At 40.3% G+C, this 25,220-nt stretch overlaps 1 protein-coding gene across 3 annotated transcripts in view; it reads left to right on the forward strand.

Moving 5' to 3' along the window:
* Window positions 1–10,433, forward strand: part of ntrk3b (neurotrophic tyrosine kinase, receptor, type 3b) — a 205,423-nt gene extending 194,990 nt beyond the window's left edge. For all 3 annotated transcript variants that reach the window (XM_020055416.2, XM_020055417.3, XM_020055418.3), the window contains 2 exons: window positions 7,513–7,671; window positions 9,658–10,433. In XM_020055416.2, coding sequence (XP_019910975.2) covers window positions 7,513–7,671; window positions 9,658–9,843 — 345 coding nt within the window. In that variant the 3' untranslated portion in view covers window positions 9,844–10,433. The remainder of the gene's footprint in view (window positions 1–7,512; window positions 7,672–9,657) is intronic.
* Window positions 10,434–25,220: the final 14,787 nt, after the last annotated feature.

Genomic DNA, 25,220 nt, shown 5'->3' on the forward strand with positions numbered 1-25,220 from the left:
ATATAAAAAGCATAAAATTGGATGTATTAAAGACGAGGTGACGCGAGGTCTTCCGAGCAAAATGAGGCTATACAATGATATAGATTCTTCATGCTTTGGTGATACTAATTACACCTTCCTTAGTTCAAATGTTGGTTCAATTCAGTAAAATTGCAGATTTCGCTTTGTATACTCTTTAAATCCATTAGAGCTGTGAGACTCCAGTTATAAGTGCATACCAAGAGCAGCATAATATACATTAAGGAGCAACGTGAATACACAAGGCCTTGTTAAAATACTCAGACCCCTGACCAATATAGAAATATCAAATTACATGACATTTTATCAATGTGTCTTTTGTAATTTAATTATATTGAGAGAATTGGTTCAGGATCTGAATACATTTGCAAGGCACTGCATACAGTATGGGAAATACTATTTGGCCAACTGAAAAAATAGTTTAAAGCAATTTATTTGGGCATAAAGTAAAATAACTATATAAAATTACAACACAAACGCATTGTGTTATCCAAGGGTAATTGATATCCTGTGAGATGGCAAGAGAAATGTCAGAAAGAAATTTGAAAACTGGGCAAGACAGAAAACACTGGAACACCCAAAAAGCTGATTGAATCTAATGGACAGTACTTAAAGGTCACTCCTTTTTGGACATAAGGAAATCCAATAAATTGCTTGCTTAGTATCTGGCCAAGTCATTTGGCACCGAAGTACACAGTTTGACAGTGAGAAGTCTTAAAGGAAATATTCATCTTTGACTGATTTTGCTTACTTAAAGCAACAACACAAAATATTACATGGGTAGTATGAAGGTACCTTTATATTTTTTTTTTGAGAGCAAAACATTTTGTTCTTTTCAATCAAAAATAATTTTTCTGAAAGCAAAAACGAGGCGTCAAAGTAAAATCAAATATTTTGTAATGGACAGCAAACCTTTTGCTAAACAAATACTTTTGCGAAAAAATATATTTTTGACAACCCTAAAAAACTTTTTTTTTATAGAAACACTAGTTCTTCACTAGTTCTGCACTTTTGACCCCACAGCTCTGGGCGGGCTTTTGTTGAAGGTGTGGATGTTGCTTCTCCATTGGTCAGCCATTTTTTGGGCGTCAGTTTGGCTACAACCATTTTTACTGAACCCTTGTGTAGGCTACAGCATGCACTCAAAAAATTAATCTGTACTCTCCAAACAGTTCACTGTGCATTCAGAAAATGATGAAGGGAAATGGACATCTGTTAAAAAACTAAAAAACTTAAAGTTCAATGGCATTTGGCAATTGCCATTACACACTACAACTGTCCACTGCTGACAGAGCTCGTCTTAGTCTCAGACAATTGGCAGTTGGCACGTAGTGTCTGCCTTGGCAACATCAAACCAAGCTAGCTTAAAAGCTGTTGTATCTAATAGAATGCTAGTGAAGTCAAGTGGACAGAACCTGGGAGAAGAGGTGGGTGTGGCTTGGAACTAGCAAGAGTGATCCTAATGGTCAATGTTCTCCCTGAACTTCTTGCTGAACTCCCTGAACTCCACACAAACATGATGTTTTTGAAACTTTGGCATAGTGTAAACTATACCATAGTTTACACAATGTTTACAAATGTACAACTATGTTTACAAGTTTACAAATTTGTAAACAGAAAGAATAAGCAGATCAGGGTGTTTAATTGATCCTTATGGGTAGTGGGTAGTTTAAACGGATGCTACGTATTTTTGCGGGCTGTCTGGCTCCCTGTCCATCTGCGATTTTGCTGTCCTTGCCAAAACATGCAAAGTGGTGGTTATGTTGCCAATTTCTTTCTAAATGTATATACATTTATGCAGCTGACATGAAGGAATTTATAATAACAATGCTCTAACCGATCACTGTCATGTTGACATTCCATTTAGATGTTCCCACTTCTTATTTTGCTACTACGCCGTAAAGGGCTTCCTGTCACCTCAACAGGTGCTACATATAGCCAACATAAAGACCTGGAGCGAATATGCTGCTGGGGATTATGTCCAGTGGTCTCTCTTGCAATTCAGTCCATATGTACAAATATAGCATTGTTTTTAAAGGCGTGGCTTCATAATATCTCAAGAACAGAATAGGCCTTACCTGCAGAAAACACAGAGACAATAGGTCTTATTCTTTAGGACTTTGTTTTGAGTTTTACTTGGCCAACTGTAGGTACAGCGTAATGGTTAGCATGCTCTTGCAATAAATGCATGCAAGTAAATACTGCAATCACAGAGAGAAAACGGTACTATAAAACCAGATAAGAAGGACAGATTCCGGGACCGTAGGTTTGTCTGTCATCCCGGGACCGTAGGTTTGTCTGTCATCCCGGGACCGTAGGTTTGTCTGTCATCCCGGGACCGTAGGTTTGTCTGTCATCCCGGGACCGTAGGTTTGTCTGTCATCCCGGGACCGTAGGTTTGTCTGTCATCCCGGGACCGTAGGTTTGTCTGTCATCCCGGGACCGTAGGTTTGTCTGTCATCCCGGGACCGTAGGTTTGTCTGTCATCCCGGGACCGTAGGTTTGTCTGTCATCCCGGGACCGTAGGTTTGTCTGTCATCCCGGGACCGTAGGTTTGTCTGTCATCCCGGGACCGTAGGTTTGTCTGTCATCCCGGGACCGTAGGTTTGTCTGTCATCCCGGGACCGTAGGTTTGTCTGTCATCCCGGGACCGTTGGTTTGTCTGTCATCCCGGGACCGTTGGTTTGTCTGTCATCCCGGGACCGTTGGTTTGTCTGTCATCCCGGGACCGTAGGTTTGTCTGTCATCCCGGGACCGTAGGTTTGTCTGTCATGCCGGGACCGTAGGTTTGTCTGTCATGCCGGGACCGTTGGTTTGTCTGTATAGTCAGGGTTATTTCTTCGTGGTCTGGGTTTTATATGCTGGAGGCCGTTGTTTTCGGCTGTTATGGGTCACATGTGGGTCAGCAGCATCCACAGGGAGAACCAGCTCGCCTTGAGACGCTGTACCCAATGGAGATCCTTTTGGCGACAAAGCCAGAGGAAGCATCAGCCAGTCGGCCAGTGTGAGATGACATGACGAAACATTTAGTACAACTGAACATCGTCCAGCCACCGGTGTTGAAAAAGAGAGCACTCCTGTCTGTTTTCTCCCAATAGCTCCCGCAGAGGCGATAATTGCTTTCTATGGGTAGCCAGCTCCGTCCTGTAATCACCTGCCAGAAAACAATCTCCACAATGCAATTCAGGAAGCACCTCAATTTCACAGACTGGAAACGCTGACTGCTTTCTCCAATCAAGAATTGCTCCGTGGTGATCAAATAAAACGGAACAGCTGGTCCTATCCCGGGACAGCAGTGTCGTCCCAACATGTGGGATCAAGACCCACCCGGAGAATTCAGACAGGAAACGTTAGTTTAACCATTTATCTGAGACACATGTCTTTCCAGTAGGTTCTGCTCCACATGAGTAGGTATATGATACTACAAATAACCATATCAACACCCTTATATCATTAGTAACAGTGCCCTTAGGCAATGAACATTGTAAGCTGTACCCATCCCCCCATTAAAGGAATCATACAACCAAACAGGTGGAGGCAGGGGTGGTGGATGGGTTTGCATGCTGAGCCCAGTGCACCTCAGACTGAGTGAGTAACCTGACGATTAAATAGTCAGTAGGAAATCTGATATTGTGATAGGAGCAAGCCTCGGTGTCCTTAATCAACAGCCGTTATCACAGTCAGTATGGTGATGAGGTCTACAGCCATCGTCACAGTCAGTATGGTGATGAGGTCCACAGCCATTGTCACAGTCAGTAAGGTGATGAGGTCCACAGCCATCATCACAGTCAGTATGGTGAAGAGGTCCGCAGCTGTCGTCACAGTCAGTATGGTGATGAGGTCCACAGCCATCATCACAGTCAGTATGGTGATGAGGTCCACAGCCATCATCACAGTCAGTATGGTGATGAGGTCCACAGCCATCATCACAATCAGTATGATGATGAGGTCCACAGGCATCGTCACAGTCAGTATGGTGATAAAGTCAACAGTGTCATAACAGTCAGTATAGTGACAAAGTCAACAGCTTTGTCACAGTCAGTGTAGTAATGAGGTTAACAGTGTTGCCACAGTCAGCGTAGTAATGAAGTCAACAGTGGCATCACAGTCAGTATAGTGACAAAGTCAACAGTGTCATAACGGTCAGTATAGTGACAAAGTCAACAGCTTTGTCACAGTCAGTGTAGTAATGAGGTTAACAGTGTTGCCACAGTCAGCGTAGTAATGAAGTCAACAGTGTCATCACAGTCAGTGTAGTGAAGTCAACAGCTTTCTCACAGTCAGTGTAGTGATGAGGTTAACAATGTTGCCACAGTCAGCGTAGTGATCAAGTCAGTAGTGTTGTCAAAGTCAGTATAGTGACGTCAACAGCATCGTCACAGTGTAGTCATGAAGTCAACTGCATTGTTACACTCTGTGTAGTAGTGAAGTCAACAGCGTCGTCACAGGGTAGTGATGAAGTCAAGTGTCGTCACCACCAACATATCAAACACGTGTGTCTGTCTGTCTCGTTATTCACATTCCTAGTAATACTAGTATTACTGTTGTTTGACCCCAGCTCATCCTGCTCAGCAAGCTCTGACCCTGGCATATGTTGCACAATGAGCCCTGTCATTACCGTTGTTCTCAATCACCTTGGCTTATTCTTTTAAAGCAGTCTTAAAATGCAGTAACTCACCCAAAACATTTAATCAATGCTTTAAAACCTAGTTACTGTGTCTGTAAATTGGCTAGTACCACCAAAATGAAAAAGATTTTTGTCACTGTTTGAGCAGTGCCGGTCAAAATGTTTAGACATGTTTTCACCATGGCAGTCAACCCTGGAAATGTTTGTTAAATATAAATTTCAGTTTTGTTCTAATTTGTTGACACTGACTGCTTACTGTACTACACAAGAATGTCAGTTTTGTCTAGTTGAATACTATTGTGTATCACACTGAGGTTTATATATACCAATTTCAACAATAGGTAAATGTTTACTGACAAAAGTAATGTACAATAGTGTAGTACACAGAAAAAGGATATGCACATTTGTATGTATTCAGTAAATGTAGTGATGTCTTACATGTAAACAGAAAATTCACATTTGCATCTGGATTTTTACATATGTCTTATTCATTCAATTCAACTTTATTGTCATTGAACAAGTGCAGCACATCAAAATGAAGTTTTTGTATAACCAGATATGCAAATAAGAATGTTTTGCAGTGTCTTATCCAGCCTCTCCAGGTTTCTGCTATGATGTCCTCACCTGTTGCATCCATGGCAGCAATGAACTAATGCCTAGATGTTTGGGGAGGGAAGACCGAGAACCAGTATAATATATTTTGATCAACATGACATAAGCAATTGATAATGTAGGAAAAAGTAGACAATTGTACCTAAACAATTGCATGAATGCACCAAAGTGTTGGATTTTCTTTCAAAAGAATGAGAAACCACATTTATGATGTGCACAAGGGGCTAGATGAAGTGGAATTTGAACAAGTAGTTTTGAGAATTTCAGTTGAGATCTGAAAAGTGCACCAAAGTGACTGACAAAAACTTTAAGTATAATGTGTAGGTGGGATAAATAGTTGTGCGGGTACAAGTGCAGTTGAGGCAAACTGAAGGAATAAGGTAGCATGCCCAACTGAAATGCAGGAATAGAAGCAATGAGGTCCCTGAGGTAGACGTGTATGTAAGAATTGAAAATGTATGTACAGTGGCAGTTCTAAATGTGCAATGAGGGAACGTTTAAGGCACAAGTCGGCATGTGCAAATGAAGTACAGGAATAGCAGCAATGACACGTACCTGTAGACAACTGAAAACTTCCTTATACAGCTCTGGAAAAAATTAAGAGACCACTGCACCTTTTTCTTTTCTTTCCAAAAAAGTTGAAAAGGAAGGTTTTGAGTGGGGAACAGACGTGTTCAGTTTGCAGTGGTCTCTTAATGTTAACCCCTCTGTTCGTCACTCAAAACCTTCTTGTCCAATTTCTTTGGAAAGGAAAAAAAAAGGTGCAGTAGTCTCTTTTTTTTCCCCAGAGCTGTATAGCTCACTCCATAGATAGTGAGCTGAAAATTTGCCACAAAATGACATCCATGAAAACAAAAAGACAGCAACAACAATGAAAAAACCTGCGGTAGTTCCATAAAAAACGATGAATTGTACCTCCTCGGGGTGCGTACAAGTTTCGGGTTGGTCTGGCCAGAGATGTTCATCAACATCACATCTGACGGTTTCCCTTGAGATTCACCGGGGGGAAACATCTCTTTGCGATTCCTATTTCATTACTTTCATTATGTCACCTGGCAGGTACTTTGCCAATTTAGCAGACATCACAAACATTCCATGACGTAGATTAGTATGGAATATACAGGTACATGTATGTCTGGTAGATTTTGATAATTGAATGGATCGTTTTGCCTGTGATGGCTCACACGATCAGAGAATGTTTAGAAGTTGTGAAGAGTATGCCAATTTCACTGAGAATCAACTCATCAGTTTTGAACAGCGAACCATGTGCATGTAGGTATTGTGCCTATTGTAGACAATTGTACTTAGTCTTTCGAACACATGCCAAAATATATGCATTTTCTTAACTGAATAAGAAATTCTAATCTGGTGTGAGCCAGAAACTAATTGTTCAGAGATTTTAACTTATTGTTTTGAAAACAATAATTCTCATGAGAGAACTGAGCCAAAGTGATTGAGAAAAAAACGTAATATGCTTCTGACTGTAACAATATCATCAGTCTTGCAAAGTCTTTCATAAATATGATTAGAGCTGTAGGAACAAAGGCCAAGAGGATCATTCCTTGCTTCCTTCCTTACATTTTCAAACTTCAGTATATTTGAAATGTATATTTAGTTTTTATTTATATACTGTGTCAGTTATTTAGAGTTTTACAAAAAACACTACTCCTATATGTTATTTAATGACGTTTATTTTCGAATATATTTTTCCAAAAATAACCTAAAGTGAGCATGCAGCAAAGGAGCCTACAGTGACATGAAAATGCTATTGTGTCTCTTGGAATTATACCTTTTTGTACTCTGATACCGAAGTCTTTCATAATCACAACCAAATAGTAATTTTCCATGTAACTTATTTCATTAGACGGTTATTTAAGTCAAAATGTCACCCTGTTAACAGCAAACGGGGGGGTAAAAAAAAAATCCTGGCCTTTCTAATGGATGATATGATTTCATAGGTTTCGCTGAAATAGTGGTCATACTATACATGTACATTATATTGGCCCGAGTCCATTGGTCACTGTCTGTGTGTGTCTCTTCTTCTGGTCGGTTGACTGCGTATGACATCGTTAGAGTCAACCGATGTCGTGTCCTTGCTGTTGTTCTCTTCTCATTACCAAGCCTTAAATCAGGAGGGGCACACTGAGATACATTTATTCAGGAGAGTGTCGCATGGCCAAGAAAGAAAACACGTGCTACGGAGATGATTCTAATGTCGCACTGACATTGTCCTGGTGACCTCTGACCCGTGCCAGGTGGGAGGTCACACCATGCTGCCCATCCGCTGGATGCCCCCCGAGAGCATCATGTACAGGAAGTTCACCACGGAGAGTGACGTCTGGAGCTTCGGAGTCATCATGTGGGAGATCTTCACCTACGGCAAACAGCCATGGTTTCAACTGGGCAACAACGAGGTACCAGCGGTGTCATTGCCTAACTTATTATACCTTTATTTTTACAGGCAAGTCATTAAGAACACGTGCCTATATCACCTAGATCAGCAGACCCTGACTAACCTGTCTTATAGCAAACAGCCATGGTTCCAACTGGGCAACAGCAAGGTTCTGGACTTCAAACAGAGTGCTCAATTCAGTTACCGCCCTCACAGTGTCCTTTCACATCTGGGCATTGGATTAATTATCTAAAAGCTGCGTTGTTGGCTGTAAAGTGACTTACACAGTCCTTTCACAAACTCTGTCAAGTTCAGCAAAACTGTATTGACTTTGCTGCTTATTGCTGTGGGCTTCCAATATATATATATATATAGTTAAGTGGGCTACGTTTGGTATGTGAAGTTTAAATTACTTTGATTCATGCCTTGAGAACCAAAGGTACTCTCCTGATTGGTTGTCGGAACAAGACGAGTAGGTTTTGTATGTGGGGGAACCAACCCTGCCTAATGATTGCTACGGTATTTTAGATTTAATCTGGCACAATTAGTCTTTCTCTAATGGCAGCTATTTGTTTTCACATCTTCCCGAGGACTAGCTCAGCCCATTCCTCTTATGATAAATGTATTCAGAAGTACATAATGTTCAGGATTTGCTTCCTTTTTAATATGGAAGGGTTGGGTAATCAATGATATTCAAACAATATTACTCTTCTAAAACAGGGGTCAACCCATGGTTGGCTGACTTTAAAAATAGCCTGACAGGTGGCCACACTATATATATTTACACATGCTGACACACTATCTGACACACTGACTTACTATCTGACACACTGACTTACTATCTGACACCCCATCTAACACACTATCTGACACACTGACACACCATTTGACACACCATCTGACACACTGACATACTAACTGACATATTAGCTGACATTCTATCAGACATTATCTGACAAACAGACACACTATCTGACCCACTGAGACAGTATGTGAAATATTATCTGACACTGTCTGACATACAATCTTACACACTTAATGCTGTTTGACAAACTGACATACTATCTGACACACTGACATATTTTCTGACACACTATCTGAAATAGTATCTGATATATTATCTAACACACTATCTGACACCCTATCTGACATACTCTCTGACACACTACCTGATAGACTGACTTACTATCTGACATATTGTCTGACATTATTTAACCTACTATCTGACATACTATCTGACATATAATCTTACATACTGTCTGACACACTACCCGGTAGACTGACTTACTATCTGACATACTATCTAACCTAATATCTGACATACTCTCTGATGTACCATCGAACATACTATCTGACATACTATCTTACATACTGTCTGACACACTACCTGATAGACTGACGTACTATCTATCCGACATACTATCTGACATACTATCTATCCGACATACTATCTATCTGACATACTATCTGATATACTATCTAACACATTATTGGAAATGCTATCTGACACACTTACATACTATCTGACACTCTCTGATACACTATTTGACATACATATCACTTAGCAATAAGGCACAATGTTTGCGGAATATTGCCATTACCACAGAGCTACAGTAAGAGGTGTTCATATGAACTCCAGATCACGGAGTGTATGGACTCAGTGCTTAGCTATGGTATATTGGCAGCATACCACAAACCCTAGACAAATAGTTTTCTATGTGGGGAGATTGTGGTACTGTGCTTCCTTCTTTTAGTGAAGTTCTACAATCATGTCCTTCTCTCACTCTCTTTCTTTCTCTCTTGCTCCCTGCCCTCAATCTCTGTCTCTCTTTCTATACCGCTCCAACTATATCTCTCTCAACCTTTCCCTCTCTCTGTCTGCCTTTCTTCCTCTCACTCCCTTCCTATCCTCCTCTCCATTTCTCTCTGTCTCTCTTCAACTGTCCCTTACTCTCCCTCTCTGTCTCTTTTCCCTTCTGTCTCCTCGTCTTTCTTTCTCCCTCTCCAGGTTATTGAGTGTATAACTCAAGGCAGAGTTCTGGACAGGCCAAGGGTTTGTCCTAAGGAGGTTTACGACGTGATGCTGGGGTGCTGGCAGAGGGAACCCCAGCAGAGGTTGAATATCAAGGACATTCAGAAGGTCCTCTACGCCATGGGGAAAGCCACGCCTGTCTATCTAGATATATTGGGCTAGCACCGGTTCACATGTCTGGATATACCTGGCTAGCACCAGTTCACATGTCTGGATATACCTGGCTAGCACCAGTTCACATGTCTGGATATACCTGGCTAGCACTGCTTCTACCTTGATGGAGTAGGGGGAGATTCCCCTGGAGGCTGATCATGTATCTAAGGGGAACCTCACTCTGGAGAGTGACTGGATGTCTTCTGCTAGCATCCGTTCGATGTATGGCTTGTTGATCAGACCGAGAGACTGACAGTGGGATTGACAGAGACCGAGAGAGAGACTGACAGAGAGACAGATAACCACTAGCCAGGAATAACCACGCTACCTGTACCTTACTGTTTCACTGTCAACAACACCTACTAGTATGGGAAGGACTCAAGTGCCTGCTACACTTTTTTTCGAATACATTGAATATTCAATCTATAAAAACAAAAATGTGCTTTTACATTTTGTTTACTGATATATATGATGTATAGTAATTCAATGAAGAGGATTTTTTTCTTTCTTAAAAAATGGCAACAAAACATAAAAATTCTGAAAAGGGAAATAATATGATTCTTTTGGTACAGTGACAGCACGGCAATGGAATAGGCGTTTCTGAGGTGTTGATATATATATATATATATTTATATATATATATATATATATATATATATATATATATATATATATACATACAGCTATATACTGTATCATATATTTTCTTTTCTTTTATTTTGTTTTGTTTTGAAGATGTCGAAGTGTGTGCCATGTTTTGTTTGCTAAGGACATGCCACTTCTGGAGAAACTTTCTGATACTGTCAGACAATTGGCAGAGACTCAATGATGAAAGCCTTACTGTCTCGTATTGGCTGTATCTGCGCTCCTGAGTGAATTTGTCTGTCCAATGAACAATCCAGGAGACAGACGAACTACCCAATTGACAGCCGACAACGTACAACTTTATTTTAAGTTAAGTGAATGTACATAATGTAAATGTTATACGTGTCCAGTTATGTTAACTTATTTTTTTTCTTGGAGAACAGTTGTTCCTTTTGAAACACAGTGGACTAACTAGTTAGTCTTTGACTTCTGTTTCCATCTGGGAAAGTTGTATCTGATGTGGGAGATTGTCTTGAGGGCGTGGTGGGTTAATGTCCAGTTAGACCAGTTGACACAGAACTCTGGGTAAATGGACATTTTACTGCTGGGAGAGCGCCAGGGGGGCAGTAGCTCCAAACGATGTTTCTCTAGAAGGTGATAAAAGCGTATATTAACTTTCCAGTTCATTTGCTTTTTACGGTTAGAATAATGTGTTGATAAGTTACATAACCCCCCCCACCCCCCCCCCCCCCCCCCCCAACGCACAGACACGTTTTGACAAACTGTCCTGTCTTGTTCAGGCTTTATGATGTGGAACTGTGCCATTGCTCTCCAAATAATACTTATTTGTAGGTAAACATAGTCACATACTACGCATAATTGCAGGTGTGGGTAACCCAGGAAACAATATCATAGATGTCAGGAGGGCTCTTCCTCTGTTGGAACCCGTTATGGATTAATATTATTACTGGATGTGTCCATAATAGCATCCTATTCTCCTATCCTTATTCTCAAGGAAATAGAGTGGTCAAAACTAGTTTACTGTATAGGTTATGGGGGGTCTAAAATAATGTTCTATATAGGTAATAGGGTAGTCTAACGTAATGTACTATATATGGTATATGATGGTCTAAAGTAGTGTACTATGTAGGGAATAGGGGGGTCTAATGTAGTGTACTAGATAGGGAGTAGTGTGGTCTAAAGTAGTGTACTACATAGGGAATAGGGAGGTCTAAAGTAGTGTACTAGATAGGGAATAGGGTGGCCTAACGTAATGTACTATATAGGGAATAGGATGGTCTAAAGTAGTGTACTAGATAGGGAATAGGGTGGTCTAAAGTACTGGACTATATAGGGAATATGGTGCTATTTAAGATACAGATCAGTAATGTGATGAGTTGAACTGGATTTACTTAGCCAGTTGAGTTTCTATCCACATTCTGTTGATGATAAAAATCAATAGTGCAGCCAAAGCAGCCACTCTGAGAGCGGTACAGAGCCGTATACCTGGGGCCGTAAACTGACAATGATAGACACTGACCATACCCACTTGGCTGATTGGGTTTATTACAATGGATACCCTTTGTAGGAAACATTTGGACATTAAAGGGGCTGCATGTAGAATGCATTCTCTACACGGAAGCTTGTTGAATTGCAGAAACAACAATCCAGCTTGATGAAGATAGTCTAATGGACATTTTGTGGATATTTGGTTTCACTAAATATATGAAAATTGCAACCTGGTCACAGACTGGAGGTAGCATAGTATATACGCATATGTGTTATGTTTTGTACAGCCCCCGTGGGCAGGGAGAGAGGGTAAAGCTACAGGCTCCAATGTTTGAGATTACATTCTAACTTTAAATTGGTCATTTTTGTTCTACTATGTGCTATGTGCCATACTCTTGGGGTTGTTTTTGCATACTACATTATAATTTTAATGTCACCAAACTAAATGTAACATATACTACAGTGTTTGTGATATACATATGTTATGTACCGTTCACTACTGAGACCAGGTTGTAAATTGACAAGCTGAATATCCACCACAAAATGAACGTGCGCTCTCACCTCCAATAGGTATTACTTTTAGTCGACCAGCCTACAAAATCTGTAAAAACTAAATTGTTATATTTATTTTTATCAATGTTTCATTGCCATTTAGATGGGGTAATGATTCCCTACACTTTTCAATGCTTGTTATCTCAAGGGATCTCGCTTGCCCCACTCAGTCATCGCTTGTCGATGGGCTTGAGTAGGAGAGGATGAAGGAGTGGAAGCATGCAGCCATTTGACAACATCCTGACCAACAGCAATTTCTATTTTGTAGGATGTGCTTTTGTATGCGCTCCCAACAATTTTTAATTGGGGATGTTAAAATTCCAAATACATATTTCGATACATATTGACCCTTTTAATAAATTAGCCAATATAGGTTTTGTTAATGGGGCAAATTATGGCTACAACAATCAAACTATATAGAAATAATAAAATAAATACATGGTGCACAAGTCAGCCAACCAGACACTTCCATAAACGCCATACATGAGATTCCTCAAAATATGTAATTTATCATATTACCGTTGTGACAAACCTACAAAATTAGGCACTCTTTTTCTTCGAACATGTAACTGCAATGCCACATTTATCATGTTAGTGATACATTTATTATCTTAATGCTGCATTAATCATCTGAATGCTAAATTTCATGCAAACCAAATGAGCATACAATATCTATCAAATCAGATACTGATTTGAGACACTCCCTAGTATGTTATTCATCTTCCTATCATAACCATATACCGTATTTACATGTAACAGGCCGGTGCATATTACTCAATTGCATTTACTGTGTGTTTACTGTAACATTAGCCATCATGCATACCAAATGGAATTACAGCACTGCCATGCTTTGAATACATTTTGTTTATATTTGTTGTTTGTTACATTTTGTTTACATTAAAATGCATGGCAGAAGCTTTAATGATCACGATCATTCACTAAGTTACCAAAGCAGATGGTTTGTGATGAACATAAATTCCTCGTCGTTGCCGCGAACACGGTCCACATTAGCAGGGTATTGTAGTCCTTTCATGGTTAGTTGATTATCGTTTCAGTTGGTTTTCTTTTCTCTTGATTTTCTTGGATAAACAAATGAACGAACAAACAAACAAACACTTTTTTTGAAAACAAACTTGTCATGTTTTCATGTACACATTATGTTTCGTATGGTATATAATGTGGTATATAAATGCAGTACACAAAAGCCCTGTTTACATCTGGATTCAACATGCATCCTTCGTCCTGGTCTTGTCGACTTTCCAATTGTTCCCACATTTGTTGACAGGTGTAGACAATCAAAAAACCCACTGTGATCTGATCGTGATCAGATCTTCCTGCCCACCTCTGGAGGAAGTCCTAGTCGGGCACACGATATGTCTGGACATCCGAATTGTTGCAACACTGACCTGTGGCATCCATATGTGGGTAAAAATTAAAAATAAATGTTTTTAAAATATCTGTCAAATAATTTGCATTTAGGCAAGAAATCTTGTCATAGTGTGATGCGTTATACCACGTGAGGATGCGTGTCGGGGTCAAGGCGCAGGACGCATATTAGTGGCAGATGTAAACGAGGCCAAGGCTGGTAATCTGTAATGTTTGTATTCATGTGAAAATCTCATTAGAAAATCACTTTTAAATAATCTGATCATCTTGTTTCCCAGTTTGTCTTGTGTTATAAAGATGTGTGCGACCGAGAACAAAACCTGTCTCACCCTACTGTCTTTCTTTCACAGGGCTGGATTGTCAGTCCCAAATAAACATTAGCTCTATAGACCTTATATAATAATATGCATTAACACTCTGGACCCTATATGATAATACACAGTAACACTCTGAACCCTGTATTATAATACACAGTAACACTCTGAACCCTGTATTATAATACACAGTAACACTCTGGACCCTATATGATAATACACAGTAACACTCTGAACCCTGTATTATAATACACAGTAACACTCTGAACCCTGTATTATAATACACAGTAACACTCTGGACCCTATATTATACCACACAGTAACACTCTGAACCCTGTATTATAATTCAAAATGACACTCTGGACCCTATATAATAATACTCAATAACATGCTGGACCCTATATGATAATACACAGTAACACTCTGGACCCTATATTATACTACACAGTAACACTCTGAACCCTGTATTATAATTCACAATAACACTCTGGACCCTATATAATAATGCTCAATAACATTCTGGACCCTATATGATAATACACAGTAGCACTCTGGACCCTATGTGATAATACACAGTAACACTCTGGACCCTGTATAATTATACAGAATAACATTCTGGACCCTATATGATAATACACAGTAACCCTTCTGTTCCTCACTCAAAACCTTTCTTTTTGACTTTTTTGGAAAGGAAAGAAAAAGGTGCAGTGGTCTCTTATTATTTTCTGGAGCTGTATATGATGATATGTAATTACACACTGGACACTATATTATAATTCACAGCAACACTCTGGACCCTATATAATAATTCACTAACAGTCTGGACTTTATATAATAAAACACAGCAACACTCTGGACCCTATATAATAAAACACAGTTCCAGTCTGAACCCAATATTATTAAATGCATTTAAAAAAACGTTTTATATTAACAATTGTCAATAAGTGCTCAAGCCCCAAGAATATGAAACAACAAGAAGTGGGAAAACTCCTTAATAGAGTTGGAACCTAGAAAGAAACATAGAGAGGAACCTGACTGAGAGTTTTCCAGTCTCCTTGGATGGGGATGAAATATTATTCGGGGTTAATGAATATATTTACACTTTCAGATGACCAGCAGTCTATAGATACAGGTGAGAACAGGTGGGTTGTGGTCATTAAGCAGAATCCAGCAACACAGCAAAGTGAACTTGGACAGGATGGGCCGGTGTGCAGCAGGAGTCATCAGACAGAGACTAGATGGGCCATAGACATGAACAACAAGAGGTGCCAGGCCAGGTAAGGCCTGATCCGATGACTTATGTCCCCTTAAGATTAAAGGAGCATCCCTTAGATCCAACAAGATACCAGAAGATAGGTTATATAACATGTTAGACTGCCCTTGGAGCAAAGACAGGTCAGATGTAGGGAGGCTAGTACTAGAAAAAACATGATAGAATGCAGCTCCGGAAAAATTTAAGAGACCACTGCACCTTTTTCTTTCCTTTCCAAAAACGTTGAAAAGGAAGATTTTGAGTGAGGAACAGAAGGGTTAAAATTAAGAGATCACTGCAAATTGAACGCTTCTGTTCCTCACTCAAGGTGCAGTGGTCTCTTAATTTTTTACTGAGCTGTATTTAGATTTTCATTAATGTTTTTAACACAACATGAAATCTATTTTGTTACTTATCTGGTAAGCCTGAGAGGAGAGCATCGCAATACTCCAATGTTTAATTACCAAAAGTGTGGATTGGCTTTAGTGCATAGCCCACAGGAATATGTTGTTATCAGATTGAGCGTGCAATGGTATTGAACAGATATATCGAATGTTCGGACCAGATTGCAGGCAGTAAGGGAATTTACGCATCTCATCAGGCAGCGCTGAGGCTCAACATTTTTGGGATGGTACGGAAATGGAGAAATACTGGTCTTGAAATATGTCCATCCAAAAGAGAGATCATGGGTAATTGGGTGTCTTCCCCTGTGGGCTCTGGTCAAACATAAAATAAGATTTATAGTTTCAACCCATCAGTGGTACCCAATCTTTTTCATTTACTGTACCACCAAAATAATTTAATGTTACTAGAATGCCAATTGTCTCATGACTATTCACAAGTACACTCTGTTGATAGCCCAAGTCCTAATACTTTCATAGCCCATCCTGTTCAACTATGAGTAAACAAATGCTATTTATATACATGTTGTACATCTCGGCGAGAAATATGGCCAACTCAGCATTGATTTTCTAGTAGATATCAGCTGATTTGCCCTCTTCAAGCTTTCTATTTCTGAGAGTGGCAACAGTAATTTCTTCTGTGTACTGCTATAAAATGGGCTGCTGAATGCTTCTTTTCCATCATAAGTTATTGTTTGTGTTGGCTGCCGCAGGAACTTTTCTATTTATTTAACCACTATTTAACCAGGCGAGTAAGTTAAAGGGATAGTTCGTCCAAAAACCCTATCTCGTGACAGTCCTCTTAACCCCAATTGGTCCTTGAGGCACATGGAGTAATTTTTTAAAACAATCCATTATTCAGCTCTGTCTCAGTCAGTAATTAACATTATTAGCATCATAGAAATTCATGAATGGAGACTGCACTGTACGTACCGTTATTGCAAAACTGCATTGCAAGCAGGAAAACTACTCTAAAAAACTCCAAACTGAGACAATTGGTGTTGTTTACCTCAAACAACATAATGTTGTATTCCTTGAAATAAAGTTTTAATGTTCGTGATATAATTCCTATTTCAAATAAACGGGTACTTCCTGTGTTTACTGTTTTGTTCACAATTGTATCAATCCATATGTTTGTTGGGGAAGAGAGTGTATACACAGTAAATGAAAGTTAGTATTCGCTAGCTAGGAAGCAAGTTATCTATTTCATCTTTGATATTCACTTTGGACTGTCAAACTTTATTTGCTTGAGAGAGAAAGGAAAATACATATATATTATATTTGACTCTGAATACGAGCAGTAAGAAACATTTTCGGGAGATATAGCCTTACATGTTCTAACAACAATACACATGCTTGGAAAGCAGCTATAGGGGGTTGATGGTGAACACGTTATCCCCAAACCATGCCCAGAATATCCGGAGGCTATGTGTATTTTGTGTATTTGCTCCATTGAATCTCCCACAATAAGACTCGGGAGAGGCAGAGGTATTGCTCCAATTTCAAAGCAGGCAGAATTTCATTAACTCAAGATCTACAAACAGGCAGAAATCGACATTGATCCTTACAAACAAAGGAAATCCAGAAGTTCAAAGTTTATTCATCAAATGCGCCAAATTACACGGCGTCATCCTGCACAATGAAATTCTTGTGACGTGGAATACGACAGAATTAAGAAATATATAAAGCAAAAATATGGCAAACATTTTAGCAATAATATATAAGTGTAGACTAGCAGCAATCTTCACATAAAGTAATATGCTCACCTCAGTGACATCACTGCCGAAGAACAGAAGCCATGTATGGTGGCTATAGGAGATTGCTAGTGCCAGATTGAATTCAGCCAATTCCGCCGGTTGTTGGCGCAATTGTTGGCGCAATTATTAGAAAATGGATCAATATGACGGTCAATCTCCCTCGGTCTGGGGCTACATGCAAGATCTCACCTAGTGGGGCATCAATGATCATGAGGAAGGTGAGGGATCAGCCCAGAACTTCAGGGCAGAACCTGGTCAATGACCTGAAGAGAGCTGGGACCACAGTCTCAAAGAAAACCATGAGTAACACACTACACCGTCATGGATTAAAATCCTGCAGCGCACACAAAGTCCCCCTTCTCAAGCCAGCGCATGTCCAGGCCCGTCTGAAGTTTGCCAATGACCATCTGGATGATCCAGAGGAGGAATGGGAGAAGATCATATGGTCTGATGAGACAAAAATAGAGCTTTTTGGTCTAAACTCCACTCGCCGTGTTTGGAGGAAGAAGAAGGATGCGTACAACCCCAAGAACACCATCCCAACCGTGAAGCATGGAGGAGGAAACATCATTCTTTGGGGATGCTTTTCTGCAAAGGGGACAGGACGATTGCACCGTATTGAGGGGAGGATGGATGGGGCCATGTATCGCGAGATCTTGGCCAACAACCTCCTTCCCTCAGTAAGAGCATTGAAGATGGGTCGTGGCTGGGTCTTCCAGCATGACAACGACCCGAAACACACAGCCAGGGCAACTAAGGAGTGGCTCCGTAAGAAGCATCTCAAGGTCCTGGAGTGGCCTAGCCAGCCTCCAGACCTGAACCCAATAGAAAATCTTTGAATGGAGCTGAAAGTCCGTATTGCCCAGCTACAGCCCCGAAACCTGAAGGATCTGGAGGTCTGTATGGAGGAGTGGGCCAAAATCCCTGCTGCAGTTTGTGCAAACCTGGTCAAGAACTACAGGAAACGTATGATCTCTGTAAGTGCAAACAAAGGTTTCTGTACCACATATTAAGTTCTGCTTTCTGATGTATCAAATACTTATGTCATGCAATAAAATGCAAATTAATTACTTAAAAGTCATACAATGTGATTTTCTGGATTTTTGTTTTATATTCTGTCACTCACAATGGAAGAGTACCTATGATAAAAATTACAGACTTCTACATGCTTTGTAAGTGGGAAAACCTACAAAATCATCAGTGTATCAAATACTTGTTTTCCCCACTGTATATATAGTTTGAAGTGTTTTGGAGTAGTTTCCTACTTGCAATGCTTTACGATAGCGGTATGGAACGTTTACATTCATGAATCTGGACAAAGCTAATAACGCTAATTACAGACTGGGACAGAGCTTGCAGAGGTTGCAGAGGTAAAGGGAGGTGGCCAATGTCAAAGAATGAGGGGATAAATGGGCACAACACCTGGACCAAAATAAATAAGAGAAGATAATCTGTGAATTTCTTATCTTATCTTTAACATGATTAAATGGGTTCTACTGTAATGAACTTGATTAACAGTAATCTACTTGAATTCATCAAATTGAATACATTTTTATCATGATTCTACTTTAAACTGTTTAACAACATTCTAGTCCAACCCAGATGACATGATTATTTTCTCATTAACCTTATTAACATAAATCTACTGTTAATAAGGTAAACAATTGTAAATCATGATTTACATGATCCTTTTATAAATATACAAATGAACAGGATTCTACTGTAATTAACCAGATGAACGTCTTAACGAGTAATTAAAAAGTAACATTCCTATTAACTTAATAGGACGTCCCCGGAAGGTTGTGTCATGGTTCTCTGGATACTTTAAAGGCCTCCCCTGCTTGCTGGAAAAACCAATCACACGTCATCCTTTGATAGAAAACCCTATCACATGCAAGCTTTAGATGGAATAACCAATCACACACCAGCCTTTGCTGGAATCACCAATCACACGTCATCCTTTGATGGAAAACCCTATCACATGCAAGCTTTAGATGGAATAACCAATCACACACCAGCCTTTGCTGGAATCACCAATCACACGCCCGCCTTTTATGTTCTGAGTCCCCCTGTTACTTACATGTTACCTAGATTTACACATTACCTACATTTACTCACGTAACCTAAATTTGCTCAGTTATGCACCAGGGCCTCCCACTCCTCTTTATATTCTGGTTAGAGCCATTTTCCTCTATTCTGTGTAGGGAGTACTACACAACGTTGTACGACATCTTCAGTTTCTCTGCAGTTTCTCGCATGGAATAGCATTCTCTATTCCATGCGAGAAACTGCAATTAGCATTTCACAGAACAAGAATAGAGTGATGAGTTTCAGAGGAAAGGTCTTTGTTTCTGGACATTTGGAGCCTGTAATCTAACCCAAAAACGCTGATGCTGAAGATACTGAACTAGCCTAAAGAAGGTCAGTTTTATTGCTTCTTTAATCATCACAACAGTTTTCAGCTGTGCTAACATAATTGCAAAAGGGTTTTGTAATGATCAATTAGACTTAAAAAATGATAAACTTGGATTCGCAAACACAACATGCAATTGGAACAAAGGAGTGATGGTTGCTGATAATGGGCCCCTAGAAATCAGCCGTATTTTTTTAGCTACAATAGTCATTTACAAAATTAACAATGTCTACACTGTATTTTTGATAAATTTGATGTTATTTTAATGGAGAACACATTTGCTTTTCTTTCAAAAACAAGGAAATTTCTAACTGACCCAAAACTTTTGAATGGTAGTGTACCTGTTTATAACCTCATCAAATATGAAGCTAAAGCTGTGGCCATTAGCCTGAAATGTGAAATTTCAACCAAGTGCGACGTCTCCTCCAAGAAAGCATCAGACCCAGTTAGAACTCAATGAGATAGATATAAGAGGATCTCAGAAAAGTTGAGAACTATGCGGATTTCTTCCTACCAGAATCATTCTCAGCAATCAGGCTGATTTGAAGGAAATTAAAGTGGATATGTACTCTAGGACAGGTGCCGAACTTAGGGGTTATTATTATAATAGTCGAATTACAGAGAGTGACTGCCTCCCAAATGGAACAGTGTGTCCTATGATTCCTGATCTGACATAGTGTGCAAATTATGGAATAGGGTGCCACTTGGAAAGCAGGGCGGCTGGCACAGTGATCTGAAAGCATTCTGTAGGTTAAGTGACCACAGACAGAGACTCTGGGTGAAATAGCCAGTGAAATTAGTTTCAACATTTCCAGGTGTCAGGTTATATAATGAATCTAGTCTCACCTGTCTTTTACCGGGTGGAGGTCAGACAAGGGGTTCGACTCTGAGGGTTGTTTGTATGACACACTGTATCACTGCGGTCTCACTGCAATGCAGTGTCTGTGTCCGCCAACAAACACTGCAGTTTCACTGTAATACACCGTCTCCACCAACAAACACTGATGTTTTACTGCAATACACTGTCTGTCTGCGCCAGGAAACACTGTTGGAATTGAGCACTTCTGGGTATTATTATTAGTTTGTTTCTTCTAGCATAGACTTTTATGTTAGCTACTTAACTAAGACATATGTCCTGTTACTGGGTTGTGTGGCCTTTCCACCTGGATTTAAAACACACACACACAAGCTTCTCTATCTATATCAACGGACATCATTTTTATGTTATGGATTCTTTTTTTTTATGATGTGGAAAACCATTACACCACCAACAAACACTGTAGTCTCACTGCAATACACTGTCTGTCTCCCTGCCAACAAAATCAGGAGTGCTATACTGCGTTAGTCAGATGTTGATTAATCAGTAGATTTGAACTACGATCAAGACGCCAGAAAAGCACCGGAACAATATTGTGAAAGCGGGCCTTTGTGTGGATCAGGGTTGAGCTAAATAAGTCTGATCTACGTCTCTCTTGCAGCTCCTGAAGTAGATTACGTTGACATCTTAATTGCATGGAAGGAATGGCTTGGGGGGCACAGTAGGACAAAGTAAAGACTGAGCAACAGCTGTGCCAAGAGGGTCCATCCACAAACACCAGGAAGTGGGCATCAGATACTCCATCTATGGATACCTCCCCTTCTCCTTTTCTGTATCTGGAGGCTGTCTACCAACATGCTATGCCAGTTTAACGCTCAGAAACATCTAGATTAAGTTGTTTTTGCAATGCATATCTGACATGAAATGATTAGCTTTTCTGGGTGTGATGGGTTTCGATATGCTTTTGTCTGGGGATGTGCTCAACACCAGCTGGGTCTCAGAAGGGCAAAAGGAAAAAAGCAGCCTGCCAGGTAGGAAGTCATCCAAGTGTGATCCTGACCCTCAAAGTCCTGAAAGTGTTAAGAGTAGCATCTTATGTTTTTTTTTTATCATTATCATAAGTCCATAGAAAACACAATTGGAAATAAAGTTTTAAAACAACATCTGTGTGTGTATATCTATCTTTGACTGGCCTGTTTAGTCAGCATGTTCACCATGCCTTAGTCAATTTCTAGAACTTCCATGACACTACTCTCTAACTGAATGCAGTGGATGATATAATAGCTTGTCATATTGACTAACATTATAGCTGAAGTTATTGCAGACAAAGTTCCTGCCTTTAGGATGTTCAAGCATGAGTTTGTTAATTTGACCTGTGCACCAGTAGTGCCTCGAAAAATGTAGGATCTGTGTCTCATATGCAGCTGCAACCTGGTCTCAGGACACTACGTAGACTATGTTACGTAAATCCATGCCACCCGATTTCGTATTATGAAATGTGACGTTACGTTATGTTACAATGCGCCACCAAAACATATGAAACATAATGAAACTATTAAAACGTAACATATCTATTACAACGTATCAAATGTTACAAACGCTATTAAAACTTAAAATAACATACGAACGCCAGACAAACGTATGATATTTACGAACGCCATGAAAGATACATTTTTCACTGTACAAAGAAAATCACTTCAAACATATTTATGTTATGACAACAGCACTCGCCCTTACTGTTTACATGTTCCTCACAGGAGCAGTGGGTAGTGCTTCATCTGGAATGCGGTAGGTCACTGGTTCGAAACACAGTTTTCCCAAAATGTTCTCCAACTCTAATGTTATTTTACTGAACGCAACATATTTTACGAAATCCCCTGGCTAAAATATATGTAACATTGTTTCTGTGGTGTCCTGAAACCAGGCTGGCAGTTGCTAATGTGGCACATAATTTGTTTTGTCAGAACACTCTGAAGACTTAAGTTGGACATCCCCCTGGACAAGAAATCACTTCTAATATTTGTACAACTACAGTTTGATACCACACAGATACGGTCTACAATGGGCCAATTTACACAATGAAATATTTAATAAAAGTATTCCAGAATATTTCTTAAGTCGGGATACTTTCCCTTGTGAGCCCTCCCAAGAGTTTGCCAATCTGAAGAGACAAATTGCTGCTCTTGCAATGTGACACAGAGTTGTCAGCGGTTAGCTTAATGATCTACTTACAGAGTCCTATTATCTATATTAACATTATTGAGTTTTTTAGTTTTTGTTCGCACGTGTTGTATTTGTTTTTCAGTGACTCATCACTGTTCCCATCTCTGGTCTTATTAGTGTAATGAGAAGAACATGTTTAGATTTGTCTCCCTCACATTACTCATCAAGGCCACATAATTACCAGTTGATTATAATTCGGGAGTGTGGGGGGGTAGACAAGCCTGTTCGGCAACCCCCATTGTCAAAGTGGACCGGCCCAGCGGTCTGACCGCCACCGTGTATGTGACGGTGTGGGTGAGACCACCGCGGCAGTCCAACAAGGGGAGACGGTCTGTGTCCTGACCCCTGCCAAAGGGAACCCGGGCCGCCACCTCTGGGCTTGTTGATCCTCCGTCTATCCGGCATCCCCGTGTGTAGTCAGTATCCTGCATGGGCCGGCACGCACCTGACTAGGCGGTTTGGGCCAACCTCGCCACCACCGAGGCTGTGCCAAATTTAGGTCCTGGGAGACGCACAGGAACTTGAAGCATTGTACCACCACTGTTGGTTTTGTTCGTGTTCTCCGCTACGTAGCAAACTGCTTTTGATGGGCCCCCGTCAAAAGTAGTGCACTACATGGTAAATAGCGTTTCATTTGGCACACAGACTTAAGCCACAACAAGACATCAGCTACTTCCCAGGATCTGTTTCCGAGTCCTATGGTACCCTATGTCCCAAACGGGACCCGAAGTGCACTTCTGACATGTGGATGATTTGCTGCCTCATGAGACCTGGCCTCTATGTCACATCATAATCTGAGGCAGATCAAGTATTCCTCCAACATGCCACCACACTGACATTAAGCTCATTATGTCCACACACCAAACTGCATTAGTATCCACTGATTCTCGTGACAGGAATTTCAAAACCTGTTACCATAGCAACTTCGGTAAAGGTTGTTTGAATATACGTTAATAAAGTTGTGATGAAACAGAACAAAATGCTGTCTAATCCCATTTACTAATCACAGAGATGTAAAATGTGATAGAGTATTCAGGAAAGAAAGTAAACAATTACTCCATTACTTCATCAACAATTACTTCATCAAGACACAACATCTCAATCCACTCAAACATGTTCCAACCAGACACAGAGAAAGAGGGCATATTGATGCAGCCAATGCACACTCAATTATCCCCTAAATAGTTTCCTTCTTTCAATGTAATTTCAAATACTGAGGTTCTGACAGTCTAAATCAATTTGTTAAATCATCCATGGTAAGGAAGCTGATGCGTATGTTAGCATATGAAACTGCAAACTGCGGCCCAAAGGCATTCTTATTTAATGATAGGCGGATGTGGAAAGGGGTGTAGATGTCATGGTCCTCCAGGTTTTTCCAATGGTTAGGGGATGGTGGATATGGGATGGGTGGGACTGAGGGTGGATGTGGGATGGGTGGGGAGGGAGCTTGGGGATATAGGTTGGGAGTTAGACTGGCAGGGGTATCTGACATCATTACAAAGACTTAACACATGGTTTTGGAGTAACCGTTGACAGAGCACAGAGAAATGTTTGGACTAAGAGGGCTGTCTGATGGAATGCCTGATCTGAATAGCTTAGACTCCCAGTTGACAGTCACAGAGGAAGCTGTAAGCTTTAATTTTGACATCTGCATTCACACCTCCCAACGGCGTTCATAATGTTAGCCGGGGTGTCACACAAACATTAGTGCACCCAGTCTGAACCCAAACTCAGAAAGGAAATGTAAAAAAGTTTCTTCAAGTCGTCAAAGTATTATTGGCCATAGAGGCATAAAAAGGACATTTTGGTTGGCAGGTGTTTGTGGTTAGTCAAGTGTGTTTCGTTGTGTCAGGAGAGCTGTCACTGTCTAGTCATTATTCTAGGCATTGTGTTTGCCTTCCAGCCTAGCACTGGTGCTTGTCAACATGAGGACCAAAGAGGTGTCAGTGACAGGCAAGAAAGCCATCAGAAACAGACAAAAGATGAGGCTTACCAGAACAAGAGTTTGGAACATCACTAAAAAGAAAGAAATCACTGGTGAGCTCGACCCAGAAAAATCAGCCTGGTAGACCAAAAAAGACGTCTACCAAAAAGTAAGAAGAAATGGTCCATATGATAATAATGAAATGTCAAACGATCAGGAAGTAGGCATGGTAGTGGATGCAAATGTGCAGATG

This window comes from Esox lucius, chromosome 17 (assembly GCF_011004845.1).
Source record: "Esox lucius isolate fEsoLuc1 chromosome 17, fEsoLuc1.pri, whole genome shotgun sequence".
Classification (NCBI taxonomy): domain Eukaryota; kingdom Metazoa; phylum Chordata; class Actinopteri; order Esociformes; family Esocidae; genus Esox; species Esox lucius.